The following is a 17,999-nucleotide window of genomic DNA, read 5'->3' as shown; positions in this document are numbered from 1 at the left end:
TCTCTGCCTGCTGCTCTGCCTACTTGTGATCTCTCTTTCTCTCTGTCAAATAAATAAATAAATAAAATCTTTTAAAAAAGAAAGAAAGAAAGAAAATGGTATACCAGCTCACTGGGCAGCCTGGGGTGGGGTTCTAGTATTTTACTGCCTTCATACTACAGAAGTAAGTATCTTCGTGGAAAGACAAGGAAGTATTTTCTAAAAACCTCCTACTCTAAACCAGCTCTTTCTGCCCATGGGTCCTGTCCCCCTGCTTTAATAAAGTCTCCTTTATGCACCAAAAAAACCCTCCCAGAAACCTCAAAAAACAAAACAAAACAAAAACCCTCCTACTCTATAAAAAAACAATATATTAACACCTTTGTTTTTAAAAACAAAATCTTCAGGGGCATCTGGGTGGCTCAGTTGTTAAACTTCTGTTTCAGCTCAGGTCATGATTCCAGGGTCTGCTCAGCAGGAAGCCTGCTTCTCCCTCTCCAACTCCCCCGGCTTGTGTTACCTCTCTCACTATGTTTCTTTCTGTCAAATAAATAAATAAAATCTTTTAAAACATAAAAGTAAATTAAAAAATCTTCACTCCTCTCGCTAGAAAAGAAACATACACATGTTAAAAATTTTTTTCAAGGGGCGCCTGGGTGGGTTAGTTGGTTATGAATCCAACTCTTGATTTTGGCTCAGGTCCTGATCTCAGGGTTGTGGGACTGAGCCCCACACTTGATTGGGCCCCATGCTTTATTGGGCCCCAAGCTCAGTAGGGAGTCCTCTGGAGATTCTCTCTCCACCTTTCCCTGTACCCCTACGCATGCTCTCAATCCTGCTCCCTATCTCTCTAAAATAATAAATAATCTTTTTTTTTTTTCCAAAATAGAAATATACACTATTCACTAAAAAAAAGAAATTGTCAGGTGCCTGGATGGCTCAGGGGGTTAAAGCCTCTGCCTTCGACTCAGGTCATGATCCCAGTGTCCTGGGATTGAGCCCCGCATCGGGCTCTCTGCCCAGCGGGGAGCCTGCTTCCCACTGTTTCTCTCTCTGCCTGCCTCTCTGCCTACTTGTGATCTCTGTCTGTCAAATAAATAAATAAAATCTTTTTTTTTAGATTTTTTTTATTATTATTTATTTATTTATTTGTCAAAGATAGAGAGAGAGAGAACAAGCAGGCAGAGTGGCAGGGAGAGGCAGAGAGAGAAGCAGGCTCCCTGCCGAGCAAGTAGCCCAATGCAGGACTTGATCCCAGAACCCTGGGATCACCACCTGGGCTGAAGGCAGTGGCTTAACCGACTGAGCCACCCAGGCATCCCTAAATAAATAAAATCTTTAAAAAAAAAAAAAAATTATCCTTGGGGCGCCTTGGGTGGCTCAGTCAGTTAAGTGTCCAACTCTTGATTTTGGCTCAGGTCATGATCTCAGGGTCCTGAGATCAAGCCCATGTCAGGCTCTGTGCTAGGTATGGAATCTGCTTGATCCTCTTTCTCTCTCTCTCTCCTTCTCACTCTGCCCCTCCCCGCAAAAAAGAAAAGAAATAGTCCTCTATCTCTTTTCCCTTTCCACTCCCCCATTCTCAAAATCAGTCTTTAGTCATTTAATCCTCACAAGAAGATATGTGTCATTCATCATTATCTCCATTTGACCAGTGCAGAAACAGGTTCTAAGAGGTTTAAGACCAAACAGCTAGTATGGGGGTGACCAGGGTTTCTGGAAAAGAATTTTCAGATATGGAAAACTCCTTCACTTATGCTGAGAAGAAGTGGCTATGATAGAGGGTTCCTAGAAGTTATCTAAATGAACCAAGACTGATAACAGGATTTTTTTTTTTAAAGATTTTATTTATTTGATAGACAGAGATTGCAACTAGTCAGAGAGGCAGGCAGGGAGAGAGAGGAGGAAGCAGGCTCCCTGCTGAGCAGAGAGCCCATTGTGGGGCTTGATCCCAGGACCCTGGGATCATGACCTGAGCTGAAGGCAGAGGCTTTAACCCACTGAGCCACCCAGGCGCCCCTGATAACAGGATTTTATTTTTTTTTAAAGATTTTATTTATTTATTAGTCAGAGAGAGAGAGCACAGGCAGACAGAGTGGCAGGCAGAGGCAGAGGGCGAAGCAGGCTCCCTGCCGAGCAAGGAGCCCAATGTGGGACTCGATCCCAGGACGCTAGGATCATGACCTGAGCCGAAGGCAGCCGCTTAACCAACTGAGCCACCCAGGCGTCCCGATAACAGGATTTTAAAGAAACTCCTGCTCTAGTAAGACAAGACCAAAGAAAAACTGTAACTCAAAAGCCAGTAATCCCATGAACTATCAGCAATCCTGCCTTCCCAGAAATAGTACAAATTATCAATAAGCCTGACAGAGTAGAACTTCATCTTTAAGGAATGGGGTATCCTTGCAAACCCATCCTTACCTCCCCAATTCCAAAATGATGTATCACTTTATCCTGTTAGAGAGCACAGCACTATTCAGATCAAAACAAACATTTTTTAGACTGCGTCACTTGAAGGCAGAAACAATATGTTATTCATATAGATATGAATAACATTATCTCATTATCTGGTATATCTCATTATCCTCATTATCTGGTATATAAGCCCTAAACATTAATTTGAAAAACATATTCATTCAACTCCCAAGTGCTAGGCACTATTCTAGGAGATGGTGATATAGCAACAAGCAAAACAAAGTCCTGGCTATCATGAAATTTACATTTCAGTGGCAGGTGACCAATAATAAACCGTGGTAGAGAGAGTCTCTAGAACAGTGCGTGGCACATAGTAGGCATCCCTCAATAAATATATGAATAAATGAATGAATAGTACATCAAACAGTAACAATGTCCTTGGAAAAAAATTAAGTAAGGAAAGGGAACAGTGAAGGCAGAGAGCAGGAGATGGCTTTTACTTTAAATAGTGAAGTCAAAGAACGCTTTACAAACTAGACGGGACGACGGAGCAGAAACCTGAAGGAGGTTAAGGGAGGAGGCCATACTGGTAACTGGAAGAGTATTCCAGGAAAGAATACAACTACAGAAGTCCAAGGCTTGGCATGTTGGAGCAACTCCAAGGAGACCGAAGTGTCCAGAGCACAAGGAGAACATGGTAGATGATGTCAGGGGCGGCGTGGAGAATGTGCTGCTGAAGATCCTATGTGGCCTCCTAGACCGCCGTTAAGGACTTTAATTTTTAACATGGGTGGGACCCAGACGACACTTCTCAGCAGAGGAGTGGCATGATTTGATAGACACTTAACAGGATTACTCTGGTCACTGTTCAGGTTAGACTAAGGGAAGCCTATTCCAAAAGTAGCAGGTGAGGCAGTAAGAAGTATTCAAATCCTGGATGTTTTTTAAGGTAGAACTTACACGACGTGCAGCGGACTATATGAGGAAAGTAAGAAAAAGAACAGAATCGGGCACCTCAGTGGATCAGTCGATTAAGCGTCTGCCTTCGGCTGGGATCATGATCCCAGGGTTCTGGGATTGAGTCCTGCATTGGGGAGCAGGGAGCCTGCTTCTCCCTCTCCCTCTGCTGCTCCCCCTGGGTTGTGCTCTCTCACTCTCTCTCTATCAAATAAATAAATTAAAACTTTAAAAAGAAAAGAACGGAGTCAAGGGAGAGTCCTCCATATATTTAATACAACTGAAACTAAAATGGAAAGGAACTGGCAGAGGTACACATTTGAAGATTTATTTATTTATTTGCAAGAGAGAGAGAGCTCGAGTAGAGGAAGGGATAGAGAGAGAGAATCCTCAAGCAGACTCCCCACTGAGCATGAAGCCTGACACAAGGCTTCATCTTATGACCCAGAGGATCATGACCTGAGGTGAAACCAAGAGCCAGATGCCCAAATGCCTGAGCCAACGGGTAGCTCCTGGACGTACACATCTGAGAGAAGTTTCAGAATTAATTTGCTGAATATGTTAAGCTCAAGAAGCTATTAAATAACCAAGTGGAGATGATATCCTGCAGGCAGTCAGATAAGAGAGTCTTGAGTTCAGGGGAAGACATCCAAGCTGATGATATACACTTGAGAATTGTCAGAGTACAAATGGCATTTAAAGTCTTGAAAGAGAACACCAAGGGAATGAGTGTAAACAGAGAAGGGATGCACGGACTGATCCGAGTACTCCATTATTGGAGGCTAAAAAGATAAGGAGGATTCAAAAGGGGTCTGGGGATGAGAAGCCAAAAAAGGGGGAATGGGGTTGAGAAGGAGGGGCCAGTGAGGCAGGGGAAAACCAAGGGAGTGGCATTGTAGAAGCCAAATGAAACTAAAGTGCAAGGAGGGAGTGTCAGGTGCTACAGAGAGGTCAAGATGACTGAGAAATGACCACAGAATCTGTGTGCTACTTTCTAAGCACGTTCTTCCCTACTCCACACAGTACTTTTTTACTTTTAATCCAGGTAAAATCCCAGTATTGTCCAATGAATACACATAAGGTTTTTATTTAATGCAGCTATAACCATGTCTCAAAAAAAACAAAAAACCAAAAATCAATGTGCTTAATCCAGACACAACAGATTTTACACAGCAAATAATGCTGAACAAATGCTTTGTCTGATTGAATTAACTTTGTCTCTGAAACAAAGTTCCCAACTAAGTCTTGCTTGTGCTCAGTAGGTGGGATTAGAGAAATGAGCTATTTAAATGTATTTCTTTTGTTCTGCCATAAAGTAGCAGTTATTCTTGAACTCTCTTCCCTCCTTCCTAACTCAAACATCCTAACCACCTAAACAAAAACCATAAATTTCCACACACACACACCCCTTTGAAATCAAAGCAGAACACAACCCACATCCAAAAGTTGGATAAGAAAGGGATATACTATGCCCTGTATCTTCTTTCCTTTATTCACAGAGGGTGAACAATCATTTGCTAATTCAAAAACTGCTTTATTTACATTTTCTCCTTAGAATCTCTAGACCAGAAACACAATTTCTGATGTCTACATCTTAAATGAGAATCACTGCTACAAAATAAGACTTAAACTTCCTGTGTGTAAGCACAATCAAGTCTCAATAACGTACACTTCTGAAGTAGCAGAACAATCATCACCAAAAACTGGATCATGCAAGCATCCTTTCTGAAATGTCTTCAACTTCTAAATGGGCTGTACACACTCAGCCTTTACGCCTTTGTTTCCCTTCTCAGAGTTCTTTCCTGCCTCTACCCTACAATTTGCTAACCTGGGACTCAGCCTGAATGCCAACTTCTCTAGGTAGCCTTTCTGGATCCCCTCCAAGGCTGAATCAAGGACCCTCTTCTAAACCCATAGGATCCTCTGCTTACTCGTATTCTAAAATAGTAATTAATGTACTATACTGTGAAACTGTTTACTTGTCAGTGTCGCTCTCCTGGTCACAAACATCTTGAAGGCAAGGACAGGATCTCATTCATTTCTGTATCCTCAGTGTTTGGGACGTATCAAACAATCAGTAAGTATTTGCTGACTGGGGTGCCTGGCTGGCTAGGTCGGTAGAGTATGAGACTCTTGATCTCAGGGTCCTGAGTTCAAGCCCCATGCTGGGAGTTGAGTTAATGTGAAAAAGAAAAGAAAACAAAATTAAGAAAAGAAAAAACTATTTGCTGACTGAATGAATAAGATAAATTTTGACCTAGAATACTTGAAGTGATATTTGTAGCACATTTTCCTTGATATACTAATTGATCTGAGGCTAATATTAAAATTACTGGCATCTTAATTACATCCCCAGCTGAGAGCAAAAGCAAAGCAATTTTCCCAACCTGTCATTGGGAAGAGAGGATAAAAAAGAGACATGGTGCTCAGGAATTGTCATATCAGCTGCTCTTTCTTGGTGCAAGACAGCAGCCTATGCTTCCCACACCACACGAGGACCACACGAGAATTGTTTTCTTCACATCTCTTCCAACGATCCTGTGTACCTCTCTTCCCTCTCCCCTAGTCTTTTTTCTTTCCTTTTCTTACCTTTCTTCCTTCCTATACTTTGCATTTGTACTCTGTTCTTATTTTCCATTTTTTTTTTTAAGATTTTATTTATTTGTCAGAGAGAGAGGAGCAAGAGTGAGCACAAGCAGACAGAGTGGCAGGCAGAGGCAGAGGGAGAAGCAGGCTCCCCGCCGAGCAAGGAGCCCGATGTGGGACTCGATCCCAGGACGCTGGGATCATGACCTGAGCCAAAGGCAGCTGCTTAACCAATTGAGCCACTCAGGCGTCCCCTCATTTTCCTTTTAACTTTTCTCTACACTCCCTTCTCCATGCCTTATTTCAGTCAGAGTAACCCTAAGGAATCCATGAACATTACTTTCCCCAACTAGGACAAGAATGTTGCTGTACCTCCTGGGTACTTGTGTAAAGCACATCAACATACTTTTTATGTTTCTGAGAAAACCCAGTAATAACCCCATAACAGCAGCACAAGATCATCAGTATATGAGATTAATATTATTACTCTTGTTACAATCCATAAAATGGGTAAAAAATATTTCTTAGGCTAGGGGCACCAGGATGGCATCTACATCTGACTCTTAACTTCAGCTCCCGTCATGATCTCAGAGTCATGAGATGGAGCCCCAAGTAGGGTTCTGCACTCAGCCCAGAGTCTGCGTAAGCTCTCTCTCCCTCTCCCTCTGCCTCTGCCCACTCCGCCCCCACTTTGTGCATGGGTGTGCTCTATCTCTCCCTCTAAAATAAATAAATAAATCTTAAAAAAGAAAAGAAAAGAAAGTAGTGGGGCATCTGGATGGCTCAGTCCGCTAAGTGTCTGCCTTTGGCTCAGGTCATGATCCCAGGATCCTGGGATTGAACCCTGCCATCAGGCTCCCTGCTCATCAGAGTGCCTGGTTCTCCATCTCCCACTCTGCCTGCTCATGCCCTCTCTCTCCTTCTGTCAAATAAATAAATAAAATCTGAAAGAAAAAGAAAGAGAAAGAAAGAAAAGAAAAGGAGAGGGAAAGGGAAGGAAGATCTGCCTTCAGCTCAGGTCATGATCTCAGGGTCCAGAGGTTAAGCCCCACACTGGGTTCCCTGCTCAGTGGGGAGTCCATTTCTCCCTCTCAATCTCCCTCTGTGTTCTCCTGCTTTCTCTCTCTCACATAAATAATGCCTTTTAAATAAATTAATAAAGGGGTAAATGTCATTAAAAATACATATATATACAAATACTCCTTAAGCTATCCTCTGTAGTATCCCAGAAAGTGATAGGGTCAAGGCCCTCTCAATTCACTATAATTTCATTTTATTTTTTAAGATTTTATTTATTTATTTGACAGAGAAAGACACAGCAAGAGAGGAAACACAAGCAGGGGTAGTGGGAGAGGGAGAAGCAGGCTTCCTGCTAAGAAAGGAGCCCTATGCCAGGCTCAATCCCAGGACCCTGGGATCATGACCTGAGCCTAAGGCAGAAGCTTAACAACTAAGCCACCCACGAGCCCCAATTTACTATAATTTGAAATAAAAGAAAAATGAGAAGCAAATTCTGAAGGAGTAAGAGAAAAAGAAATTTTTTTTTTTTTTTTTAAATGCTGCATGTTAGCTTCCCTATGATCCTGCAATTGCACTACTGGGTCTTTACCCCAAAGATACAGATGTAGTGAAAAGAAGAGCCATCTGTACCCCAATGTTCATAGCAGCAATGGTCACGGTCGCCAAACTGTGGAAAGAACCAAGATGCCCTTCAAGGGACAAATGGATAAGGAAGATGCGGTCCATATACACTGTGGAGTATTATGCCTCCTTCAGAAAGGATGAATACCCAACTTTTGTAGCAACATGGATGGGACTGGAAGAGATTATGCTGAGTGAAATAAGTGAAGCAGAGAGAGTCAAGTATCATATGGTTTCACTTATTTGTGGAGTCTAAGAAATAACATGGAGGACATGGGGAGATGGAGAGGAGAAGGGAGTTGAGGGAAATTGGAGGGGGAGATGAACCAGGAGAGACTGTGGACTCTGAAAATGTGAGGGTTTTGAAGGGGTGAGGGTGTGGGAAGTTGGGAAGGTGGGTATTGTGGAGAGCGCGTATTGCATGGAGCACTGGGTCTGGTACATAAACAATGAATTCTAGTACATTGAAAAGTAATTAAAAAAAAAAAAGACAAAATAAATGTTGCATGTTGGTAGGGCAAATTTAAAAAGCTACTGTACACTTGCTGGACCAGGTAGATTAAGGGGAAAAAATGTGGTCCCTGCCTCCAGAGTCTCCAGAGGAATAATTCCCACCACTTCCCAAACCCATAAATGTAAACATTAGAAAAAAAGACAAAGAGGTTTTCTTAAACCAAAAAAAATCAGGAAAGTAACATAAGTGGACTGGCTGCTCTAGGACAGAAGAAGAAAAACTAGATTGAAAGTTTTTTGAGTTAAAGATAAAACTATTCCATGTGCATCAGAAGCCAAGAAGAGAACAAGACACAACCTACATTCAAGAGACCCAGCTCAGGTTCTGACAAGCTGTGCAACCTTGGGCAAGTCACTTCACCCTTCTGATCCATAGATGGCTCTTCCATAAAAATAGGCATAATAATACTTTCCTGGCAAAGTTGTCTGTGATGATTAACATGAAATCACTTCAAAATTATTTCACAAAACATGCCAATGTGAAGTAAAAAGAAGCAAAAATCCTTCCTCTGAATGGCATATAAATCCTGTGGTTAAATTTCCAAAGTCTAGGCCTGACTCACCTTCACAACCTCGTTAAACTCCTTAACCAACCTGCAGTCATTCAAATGGGAGAAGAGTCATGCATGAGGCTCCTGGGGTGGGGCAATGACTATTTAGTCAATTGTTCCATATCTTAGTGGCTTCATCTGTAAAATGGGTGGTGTGGAATTCACTTATATATCCACAAGATAGTGCAGGTCTGGAGAAGGGAGTGGAGAATTTACCATAAGTTATATTTACATAACCCTCCCCTCCTCCAGAGATAAAGAACCAAGATCATCAAATATCATTGCTCCCTAGACAGAATTAGAAGACATCATTTAATCTCTTGTTTCACAGATGGGAAAACCAAAGCCCAGTTTTGAATTGGGTTGTAAACTTCTCAAAGCTAGACAGTGGCAGAGCTAAAGCTGGCGGCCAGAGCCACAGATTCCCAAGTCCAGTGCCCTCTTTACCACATTTCCGGGTCATCCACAGCACGTAGCCTGTGCAAACACACTATCAACAACATGACACATTACAATTTAATCAACAGCTAATGTGGCCTGTGCAGGCAGAGAGGGTTTGTAGGGCTCTAGGGGAAACAAAGAGGCTGAGAGCTGGGAAGGGGAAATCTTTATTGAGGGGCAGGAGGAGGTAGAATCCTAGAGGTACCCAGATTAAAAAAAAAAATTAATGGAAAATTTCAGGCAAAAAAGGTTTAAAACAGGCAGTCTTGGGTAGAAAGACCTGATGTATACAATATTCTTTAGGGAAAATAAATATGCGGCAGGTATAGAGAAGCAGAATAGTTTGAATTAGGATATAATTTCTAATTATATATAATTTCTCTTTTTGCCTCCTCAGTTTTTAGTATTTACTAATAATTTTAATTCCCAAAACAATTCTGTCTCTCCTATAAGACAAGGTCCTCTGCAGAAACCACATCTTACATTGTGGTAAATATACAGACTCTGGATTCAGATTGCCTAGATTCAAATCCCTATTTTCCTATTTAATAACTGTGCCTTGGACAAAATCCTTCACCCCTCTGTATCTCTGCAAAATGGAAATTAACATCACCCCCATCACAGGTTTTGTGAGGATTAAATGTGTATATTAATCATTTTGGTCACAACCTAATAATGGGTTTCTCATCATTTTAGTTTTGATGTGCCTTTTTATTTCATGTTAAAGAACAGAAACTACCAGAGTATACTGCACATAATAAGAACAAGTATTGTTCAGCAAAGATTTTGTTTCATATACATGTGCATATATGAGTTATTTTGTAAAATTTAGCTCTTATGGTGGTTTGCTTTTAAAACTGTTGGGAAACCTGGTTGGCTCAGTCAGTGGAATATGTAATCTTGATCGTGGGGTTTTGAGTCCAAGCCCCATGCTGGGGGTAGAGATTACTTAGAAATAAAATATTTAAAATAAAAAAATATGAGAGCCACTGAATTATACAGAATAAAGCTTCAAACAGTGCCTGGCATAGTAAGCACTTAGTAATGCCATTACTGTCATTGTTGCTATTACATATCCACCTACCAAAGCTGTTTGTAGAATTATATAAGGTAATGCAAAAGCACCTCAGAAACTATGATATAGGGCACTAACATAAGTTAAAAGAAGCAAAAAGCCCTTCTCTCCATCTCTAACATCCACGCATGTAGAGCCCTATTCAGGCACATACAGATATTCATTGTTTGGCCTACAATTTATTTGTTACATTAAACTGAAGAGTTCACAGACTTACCATTTCCATAATACTGTCATGCTCTCTCAATATTTGCAGAGAAATGGAGGCTTGGTACCAAAGTCAAATTATTTATTTTTACTTGGTTAGGATATTGGGGTGAGGAAGGCGGAAGTCATGCCCATGCTCAGCTGAAGGAAGCTAGTGAGTCACACACAGAAACTGCTTGCTCCCACAGAGCCAGGTAGATTTAAATGTGCCACAGACAAGGCTGGACTGACAGATACTTCAACCTTTGGGTAGGACTGAATCATTTCCCCCTCCCTAACGTCACCCAAACACCTCATTAAAAAAATAACATTTGAGCCTCTTACAGATATAGCTCATACCAGGAAAAACTGGGAATCCCCAAACAGATACAAACTGGGGGTAACTATGCACCAAAAGGTTACCTGAGGGGTTCCTTTAAATGACAAGCTCACCTAAACATCCAAATAGCACCTGAATTCTAAAACCATGACTTACAGAAAAATTTGAAAATGTGCTCACCAATAAGGAAATCAGAAGGTCGGGATTCCATCCTCCACACTGTGTGACCTTGAATTAGTCACTTCATCTCTCTGGGCCTAAGTGAATGCGTCTGTTAAAAAAAAGAGAGAGAGGTAACACCTACCTCAGAAGATCATTGTAAAAATTAAAGATAGTATGCAGTAAAATGCTAGCGCAGCATCTGGCACTGGTAAATGCACAGTAACATTTGCCTCTGTCCCTCCACACTAAAAGTGAATGCCAGTTGTGGGTAAACTGAGGTTCACCAGCCAGCTGCCCTCTGAGAAAGGTCACTGGTGTCTGAATGGCTTCATGGAAATTATCCTTTTTTTTTTTCCAGGTTGATTTATAAGACCATTTCTTGGTCTCTCCAGCACACCAGCCTGAGATAAAAGTCTAGGAAATCAGTAACTTGCTATCTCATTTCTTAAAGCAGCAATTCCTAAATGCTTCGGTACTGGGGGGGCCCAAATTAACCACTGGTACTGCCCCTCATTACTCAGTACTAAATTTAAAACTAACGAGAACTCAGTACTATGCCTACATTTTTTAGTTATAAACGTTTCCATTTTAAATTTATGGAGGAAATGCATTAAAATTCGGCAGCCGAGGTTTGGACCCGGGTGTGCAGAGCACTCGCTGCGAGGGGAAGGCTCCAGCCAAGACGCACAGGATGGGGGTGGGGGCATTCTGGAGCTTTCGGGTCGACCCCAATTTCTCGTTGGCGACAAATCCAGGACACGTGTCGCCATTTTGTGTTCTGGAAACATGGCGGCCACCCCGTGGGGAAGGGGGGAGGGCGGAGGGACCGCCACGTTAGCTTCTTTCCCTGCGGGATCCTAAAGCACGTTGCGCACACGTCTGTCTGGGTGCCTTCTCTGTCTGGTTTAGCCGAAGTAAAGAGAAACAGACAGAAATAAACGTACACGAGCCACTCAAACGACCTTTCTTTAGCGAAGAGGAACGTGCGATGGCGAACTGCAAGAAAGGCCTTCCAAGATGGCGGGGCCCGACAGTGGCCGCCCCCGTAGAAAGCGGGGCGCGGCGTCTGCACCAAGAGGAGAAAGGCAGAGCGGGAGCTTAAACGGCGTGGGGAAAATCGCAAACCGCCCCCCCCCCCTGCCGACACTACTCGGGACCCCTAAATGCGATCCCCAAGAGGCACACCATTGTCTTAAAATGTCTGACAAGACGGCCACGACTAAAAAAACACTAGGAGGTGGGGTTTCTCTAGGTTCAACCGAAAGAAACTTGCAAAATGCAAACAAAGCATTATGTAAATGGACGCCATTCTTTTTTTTATGGCCATGTTTTCAGCCTGCCCAGAATCAACTGCAGAGCCACTACTTGGGCGGCAGTAGGGGGATTTCGGTCTTTTTCCTCACCGGCCGCCGCTGGGGGACCGGGGCAAGGGTGGGGGCTGGCGCGGGGCGCCCGGGCACCCGGGACGAAAGGGCCCCACGTGCCTGCTCGCGCGCCCTCGCGCGCGTGCACCCGCCCCACAAGCCTCGCCTCGCCGCCCCTCCCCCCCGGAAGACCGCCGCAGCCCCTCCCGTCTCCCCACACCCTCGCGCACGCGCTCTAGCCGCCTCACGCGCACGTTTTAAACCCGCGGCGTCCCAGCTGCCGCCTGCAGTTACTGCCGGGGCTGCCCGTGTCGCTCCGCTTCCAAACCCCTTTTGCAAAGCGGGAAAATAATGTTTCAGCCCCATTCACAACACTGACATTTCAAAACATTTGCCAGTCCCGCTAGAGTTAATAAAATGCACGTTGTTTTAAAACCTTGCCGGGTTCACAGCGTCTGCCCATCGGGGCTTAATGTTCAACGCTAGGCTGTTAAAAAGAGTTTCTAAAAACTACCATGTGGAGGTTGGCGCAATCTTGTGACCTAAAAAAGACGGGTCCTCATTTTTTTTCAAGGGGTCCTGCGCGGCAAGCACTTCCGGGGTCAGAGGGTACGCGGGGTTGAAAGCGGGCTTCCCGCCCCGCCCAGACCGCCGAGGCTGCCGCCGGAGTCGCCACCGCCGCGCCCTCGCCCACCCGCCCGCCCGCCGCTCCCGGCCCCGCTCGCCCCCTCCGCCGCCGCCGCCTGCCCCTGCGACGACGCCGCGGCCTCCCGCCCGCGCCCGCTCGCTCCCGCGGCCCTCGCTCGCCTCGCGCCGGCAGTTTTGGGCCTACACCTCCCCTCCCCCCGCCAGGCACCAAAGACTTGACCACGTAACGAGCCCAACTCCCCCGAACGCCGCCCGCCGCTCGCCATGGATGCCGGTGTGACTGAAAGTGGACTAAATGTGACTCTCACCATTCGGCTGCTTATGCACGGAAAGGAAGTAGGAAGCATCATTGGGAAGAAAGGGGAGTCGGTTAAGAGGATCCGCGAGGAGAGTGGCGCGCGGATCAACATCTCGGAGGGGAATTGCCCGGAGAGAATCATCACTCTGACCGGCCCTACCAATGCCATCTTTAAGGCCTTCGCTATGATCATCGATAAGCTGGAAGAAGATATCAACAGCTCCATGACCAACAGCACGGCGGCCAGCAGGCCCCCGGTCACCCTGAGGCTGGTGGTGCCGGCCACCCAGTGCGGCTCCCTGATTGGGAAAGGCGGGTGTAAGATCAAAGAGATCCGCGAGAGTACGGGGGCCCAGGTCCAGGTGGCGGGGGATATGCTGCCCAACTCCACTGAGCGGGCCATCACCATTGCTGGCGTGCCGCAGTCTGTCACCGAGTGTGTCAAGCAGATCTGCCTGGTCATGCTGGAGACGCTCTCCCAGTCTCCGCAAGGGAGAGTCATGACCATTCCGTACCAGCCCATGCCGGCCAGCTCTCCAGTCATCTGCGCGGGCGGCCAAGATCGGTGCAGCGACGCTGCGGGCTACCCCCATGCCACCCATGACCTGGAGGGACCACCTCTAGATGCCTACTCGATTCAAGGACAACACACCATTTCTCCGCTCGATCTGGCCAAGCTGAACCAGGTGGCAAGACAACAGTCTCACTTTGCCATGATGCACGGCGGGACCGGATTCGCCGGAATTGACTCCAGCTCTCCAGAGGTGAAAGGCTATTGGGCAAGTTTGGATGCATCTACTCAAACCACCCATGAACTCACCATTCCAAATAACTTAATTGGCTGCATAATCGGGCGCCAAGGCGCCAACATTAATGAGATCCGCCAGATGTCCGGGGCCCAGATCAAAATTGCCAATCCCGTGGAAGGCTCCTCTGGTAGGCAGGTTACTATCACTGGTTCTGCTGCCAGTATTAGTCTGGCCCAGTATCTAATCAATGCCAGGCTTTCCTCCGAGAAGGGCATGGGGTGCAGCTAGAACAGTGTAGGTTCACTTAAAACCCCTTTCTGCTGTTTTCCCATGATCCAACTGTGTAATTTCTGGTCAGTGATTCCAGGTTTTAAATAATTTGTAAGTGTTCAGTTTCTACACAACTTTATCATCCGCTAAGAATTTAAAAATCACATTCTATGTTCAGCTGTTAATGCTGGGATCCATATTTAGTTTTATAAGCTTTTCCCTGTTTTTAGTTTTGTTTGGGTTTTTGGCTCATGAATTTTATTTCTGTTTGTCGATAAGAAATGTAAGAGTGGAATGTTAATAAATTTCAGTTTAGTTCTGTAATGTCAAGAATTTAAAAATTAAAAAATGGATTGGTTAAAAAATGCTTCATATTTGAAAAAGCTGGGACTACTATCTTAAACTCTTTGTTGGTGGTTTTTTTTCCCCCTTCCCTTTTAGCGTTAGGCCTTTGTAGAAAGAAGGGTGGGCCCATCCTTGGTGTTCTCTAGCCCTTTTCACCTATTGGTAAGATTCCATTCCCTTTCTGTCCCAACAAAGGAACACGGCAGGCTGGGCCTGCTTTGGGGTATTTGCAGACGGAGGGTCCCTCCGGGAGAGTGACATCCCTCCAGCCAAGTTCCAGAGAGAGGCCTCTGCCCATTTCTCTGGTAGAAAATAAGGGTTTTCTGAGATGGAAAAAGTAACCCCTTCCGTAGGAACCCTAATGAATGGCAGTGTGTCCTCCCGACCAGCTAGCCCCACCCCCCAACCCAATCTCACTGGGGAAACTTAGGAACAAAAAAAAAAATGTTCTAAGGTGGGAGGAGCTTGGGGGGTACCCAGAGGAGAGGTGGGGGAGGGAAAAGGGCTGGGGGGGGGTTGGAGGGAGAGGCTGAGGTGGGGGAAGGGAAAGGGTTAAGGGTGGGTTTGAGAATTTGGAAGAGGGCGAGGGCGGGGTGGTGATAGGGATGGTGGGGTTTGGGGCCCCCAGGACTGAATGAGGGATGGTACCAGTGGGGTGCACGTGGCAGGCATGCACCTGTGGCAAGCAGCCTGTCAGAGGATGTTATTACACCTTCCAAGTGGTGAATCCAGAAACAAAAGAGGCCCAGCTTCTAATTCTTCAGCTGTGTGCAATGTTAGAGAAGTCATTATACAAGGAAATAATCCTGCCTAAATGGGGCAGCCCTCACAAGCAGGAATGTAGCTAGATCCACTGATTGTAGCCTAAGAATGTGGGAAGAATGCAGGTTCCTGGGTCCCACCCCCCCCAAATCTAATCAGGAGACTGCATTTTTAACAATACCCCAAAAGGCTCTTAGATTTAAATGCCACTGATTATCTTTACCAGTGGATTAGGAAGATCTTGCTGTGAAGGCCTAATAACCTCATTTCCACACCCAACCAGTAGGAGTAGAGTGGACTTGATGAAAGAAGAAAAATTCTCTACGATTAGGCAAAGACACTAGAAGATGGCAATTCAAGACAATGGACAATTAGGTGCCAAAGTGCTTAGTTCAAACCCCCCCCCCCCCCGCACTGTGGGAGATCCACCAACAACAAAGAGAAACTCCTGTGAGAGGGGAGTATTACACGCAATAAATAATCTGTTGAGCCTCAGTTGCTCTCTACAGGATACCTGCTTTTTTCTGAGGTACAGACCTGCTTCCGAGAGCCCCTGGAGGTAAGCCTGGGGTCTACCATGCACTTCACACCCACCCACTGTGGAGTTAGGCAGGCAGTCACTGAAGGGAACCCAATTTCATGAGTTAAACCTGAGTTCAGATTTGAGTTCTGCCTCTTACTTGTGGCCTTGGGCAAATTACTTAACCTCTGTATAACATAGAGGTGTTAAAAGTACACATCTCAGGCTTGTGGAAAAAAATGAGCATGTTTGTAAAGCAGAGCATGCTTACAACGTAGTAGACTTCAGTATACTTCATACTGCAGAAAGCCAAAGGTCCATTTCTGTCCACAGTGTCTTTGGACAGAAAAGACATGCTTAAAAGAGAACAATGTGTTCTAAATGACAAGCTGAGAGAGGACAGTTGGACTAAGGGGCCAGGACAGGTAAAGGAAGACCTAGTGAAAACCCAGAAATGGGTTGTCTCCTGGAGATAATGAGCATAAACCAAGTTTGCATGGAGTAGGGCAGGAGTGAATAAGTTGAACCATCAAACCCAGGCCAAATGGTTTTTGCGGAGTCCCTAAAATTTGCTGGATGAAGTGGGTCAAATGCCCTATAAAAAGTAGACCTCAAATTGTCCTCAACCCCTTTCCCCTCCCACCTTTTCAAAAGCAAAGCTGACCATAATTCGTAAAATAATGAGTTAGGCACCAAGGCAGAGGATAAAGGGCAACTTGGATGGACTGAAGTCAGGAAGAGCAGCCAGAACATGGCCTCAAGCGGATTCTAATAACAGTAGTATTACTGGGAATAGGACAGTAGTACTACTAGGAATACATGTAGAAAAGAGCCAACACAAGGGAGATCGAAACTGAATGTGGAGGCTAGATTAAGCTAGAACGAGGGGAGCAGTGAGTTCAGAAATAGGGATATAACTATTTGCAGGGAGAAATAGTCAACAAGTAGCTAGAAATAGACAAACTGAAGGGAAGTCAAAATCATAGGGAGACAGGTAAGTGAGAGGAAGGGGCTAGAGACTGAGCTTTAGGATAATGGACCTAGTCTCCGTGTTCACCACGGTAGCTCTTATGCCTGTCACCATAATATATTAACAGGGGGGGAAAAAAAAATATATATATATATATATATATATTTAAAAACAGGAGCTCAGTAAGTATCTGTAGAATGAATACAGAAGTCCCTGAGGAAGAAGCAGTGGGCAAAGCAGCAGGAGAAAAACCAGGACAGTGTCCTTGAGAGGAGTCAAGGAGGAAAGTTTCAAAGTTGACGGAGGATAACAATGCTACAGAGAGGTTTAACAGAATTGAACATTTACTTTGTGCAAAATACTTCGAACTAAAATTTAATGTTTTGGTACAACTGGAAGATGCGTAGTAGTAGCTAATTATAGTTAAAAGCACAGTCCATAATAGAAAGGGAAGGGAAGGTGGAGGAAGCCACAAAATCAACCGAGGCTAAAACAGCATTGAATGCCATAATAAAGGGTTTGAGCTTTATCCGGAAAACTAGTGGGCTTCAAAATTTTTCTTTAAGTGCTCCCCTTCAGTAAAAAGTCTTAAGCATATACACTATTACACATTTGTTTATAAATTACATACATGTATTTTAGTCATGGTTATTTACAAACTATATACAAGCATAATTCTAAATATTATGTAAGAAAACAAAATTAAGAGGTGCCTGGGTGGCTTAGTAGGTTAAGCATCTGCCTTCTCCTCAGGTTATGATCCTCGGGTCCTGGGATCAAGTCCCACATTGGAGTCTGGGAGGGAGTCTGCTTCTCCCTCTCCCTCTCTGTCCCTCCCTGCTGCTAGTGTGCACACATGTGCTCGCTCACCCTCAAATAAATAAAATCTAAAAAAAGAAAATTAAATATCAACAGTTATGATAAATTGAAATCTAACTTTTTTTTTTTAAGGTTTTATTTATTTACTTGATAGAGATCACAAGTAGGCAGAGAGGGAGGGGAAAGCAGGCTCCCTGCTGAGCAGAGAGAGCCTGAGGCGGGGCTCAATCCCAGGACCCTGAGATCACGACCTGAGCCGAAGTGAGAGGTCTAACCCACTAAGCCACCCAGGCGCCCCCGAAATCTGATTTCTAATAGTTTATGTTGTTCTTGTTTTAATTCCTTCCACCCAGTCATTTTCAGAGACCACTTTAAGGGGATACCTGGGAGACACTTCCAAAGCCACGG

At 44.7% G+C, this 17,999-nt stretch overlaps 2 protein-coding genes across 17 annotated transcripts in view; one reads left to right on the top strand and one right to left on the bottom strand.

The window, feature by feature from the left end:
- The window catches only part of ASPRV1 (aspartic peptidase retroviral like 1), a 116,777-nt gene extending 104,398 nt beyond the window's left edge, over nucleotides 1-12,379 (bottom strand). For 8 of the 16 annotated variants that reach the window (XM_045978772.1, XM_045978771.1, XM_045978776.1 and 5 more), the window contains exons 1-2: nucleotides 11,791-12,230; nucleotides 10,865-10,955 (exon numbers count right to left, since the gene is read on the bottom strand). The gene's annotated coding sequence lies outside the window, so the exon portion shown is untranslated. The other 8 variants (XM_045978765.1, XM_045978773.1, XM_045978760.1 and 5 more) reach the window with 7 other exon arrangements.
- Nucleotides 12,380-12,920: 541 nt separating this feature from the next.
- On the top strand, nucleotides 12,921-14,578 carry PCBP1 (poly(rC) binding protein 1). Its single transcript, XM_045978758.1, has one exon. It carries the CDS (start codon nucleotides 13,123-13,125, stop codon nucleotides 14,191-14,193), a length of 1,071 nt encoding a protein of 356 aa, XP_045834714.1. The 5' UTR covers nucleotides 12,921-13,122; the 3' UTR covers nucleotides 14,194-14,578.
- Nucleotides 14,579-17,999: the final 3,421 nt, after the last annotated feature.

The sequence above is a fragment of the Meles meles genome, chromosome 15 (genome assembly GCF_922984935.1).
Source record: "Meles meles chromosome 15, mMelMel3.1 paternal haplotype, whole genome shotgun sequence".
Lineage (NCBI taxonomy): Eukaryota > Metazoa > Chordata > Mammalia > Carnivora > Mustelidae > Meles > Meles meles.
Note: the sequence above shows the minus strand (reverse complement) of the source record. Positions and strands in the feature narration are given on the sequence as shown.

Excerpts from the sequence above, each read along its gene's own strand:
- PCBP1 (XM_045978758.1), top strand. The coding sequence starts at position 13,123 with ATGGATGCCGGTGTGACTGAAAGTGGACTAAATGTGACTCTCACCATT.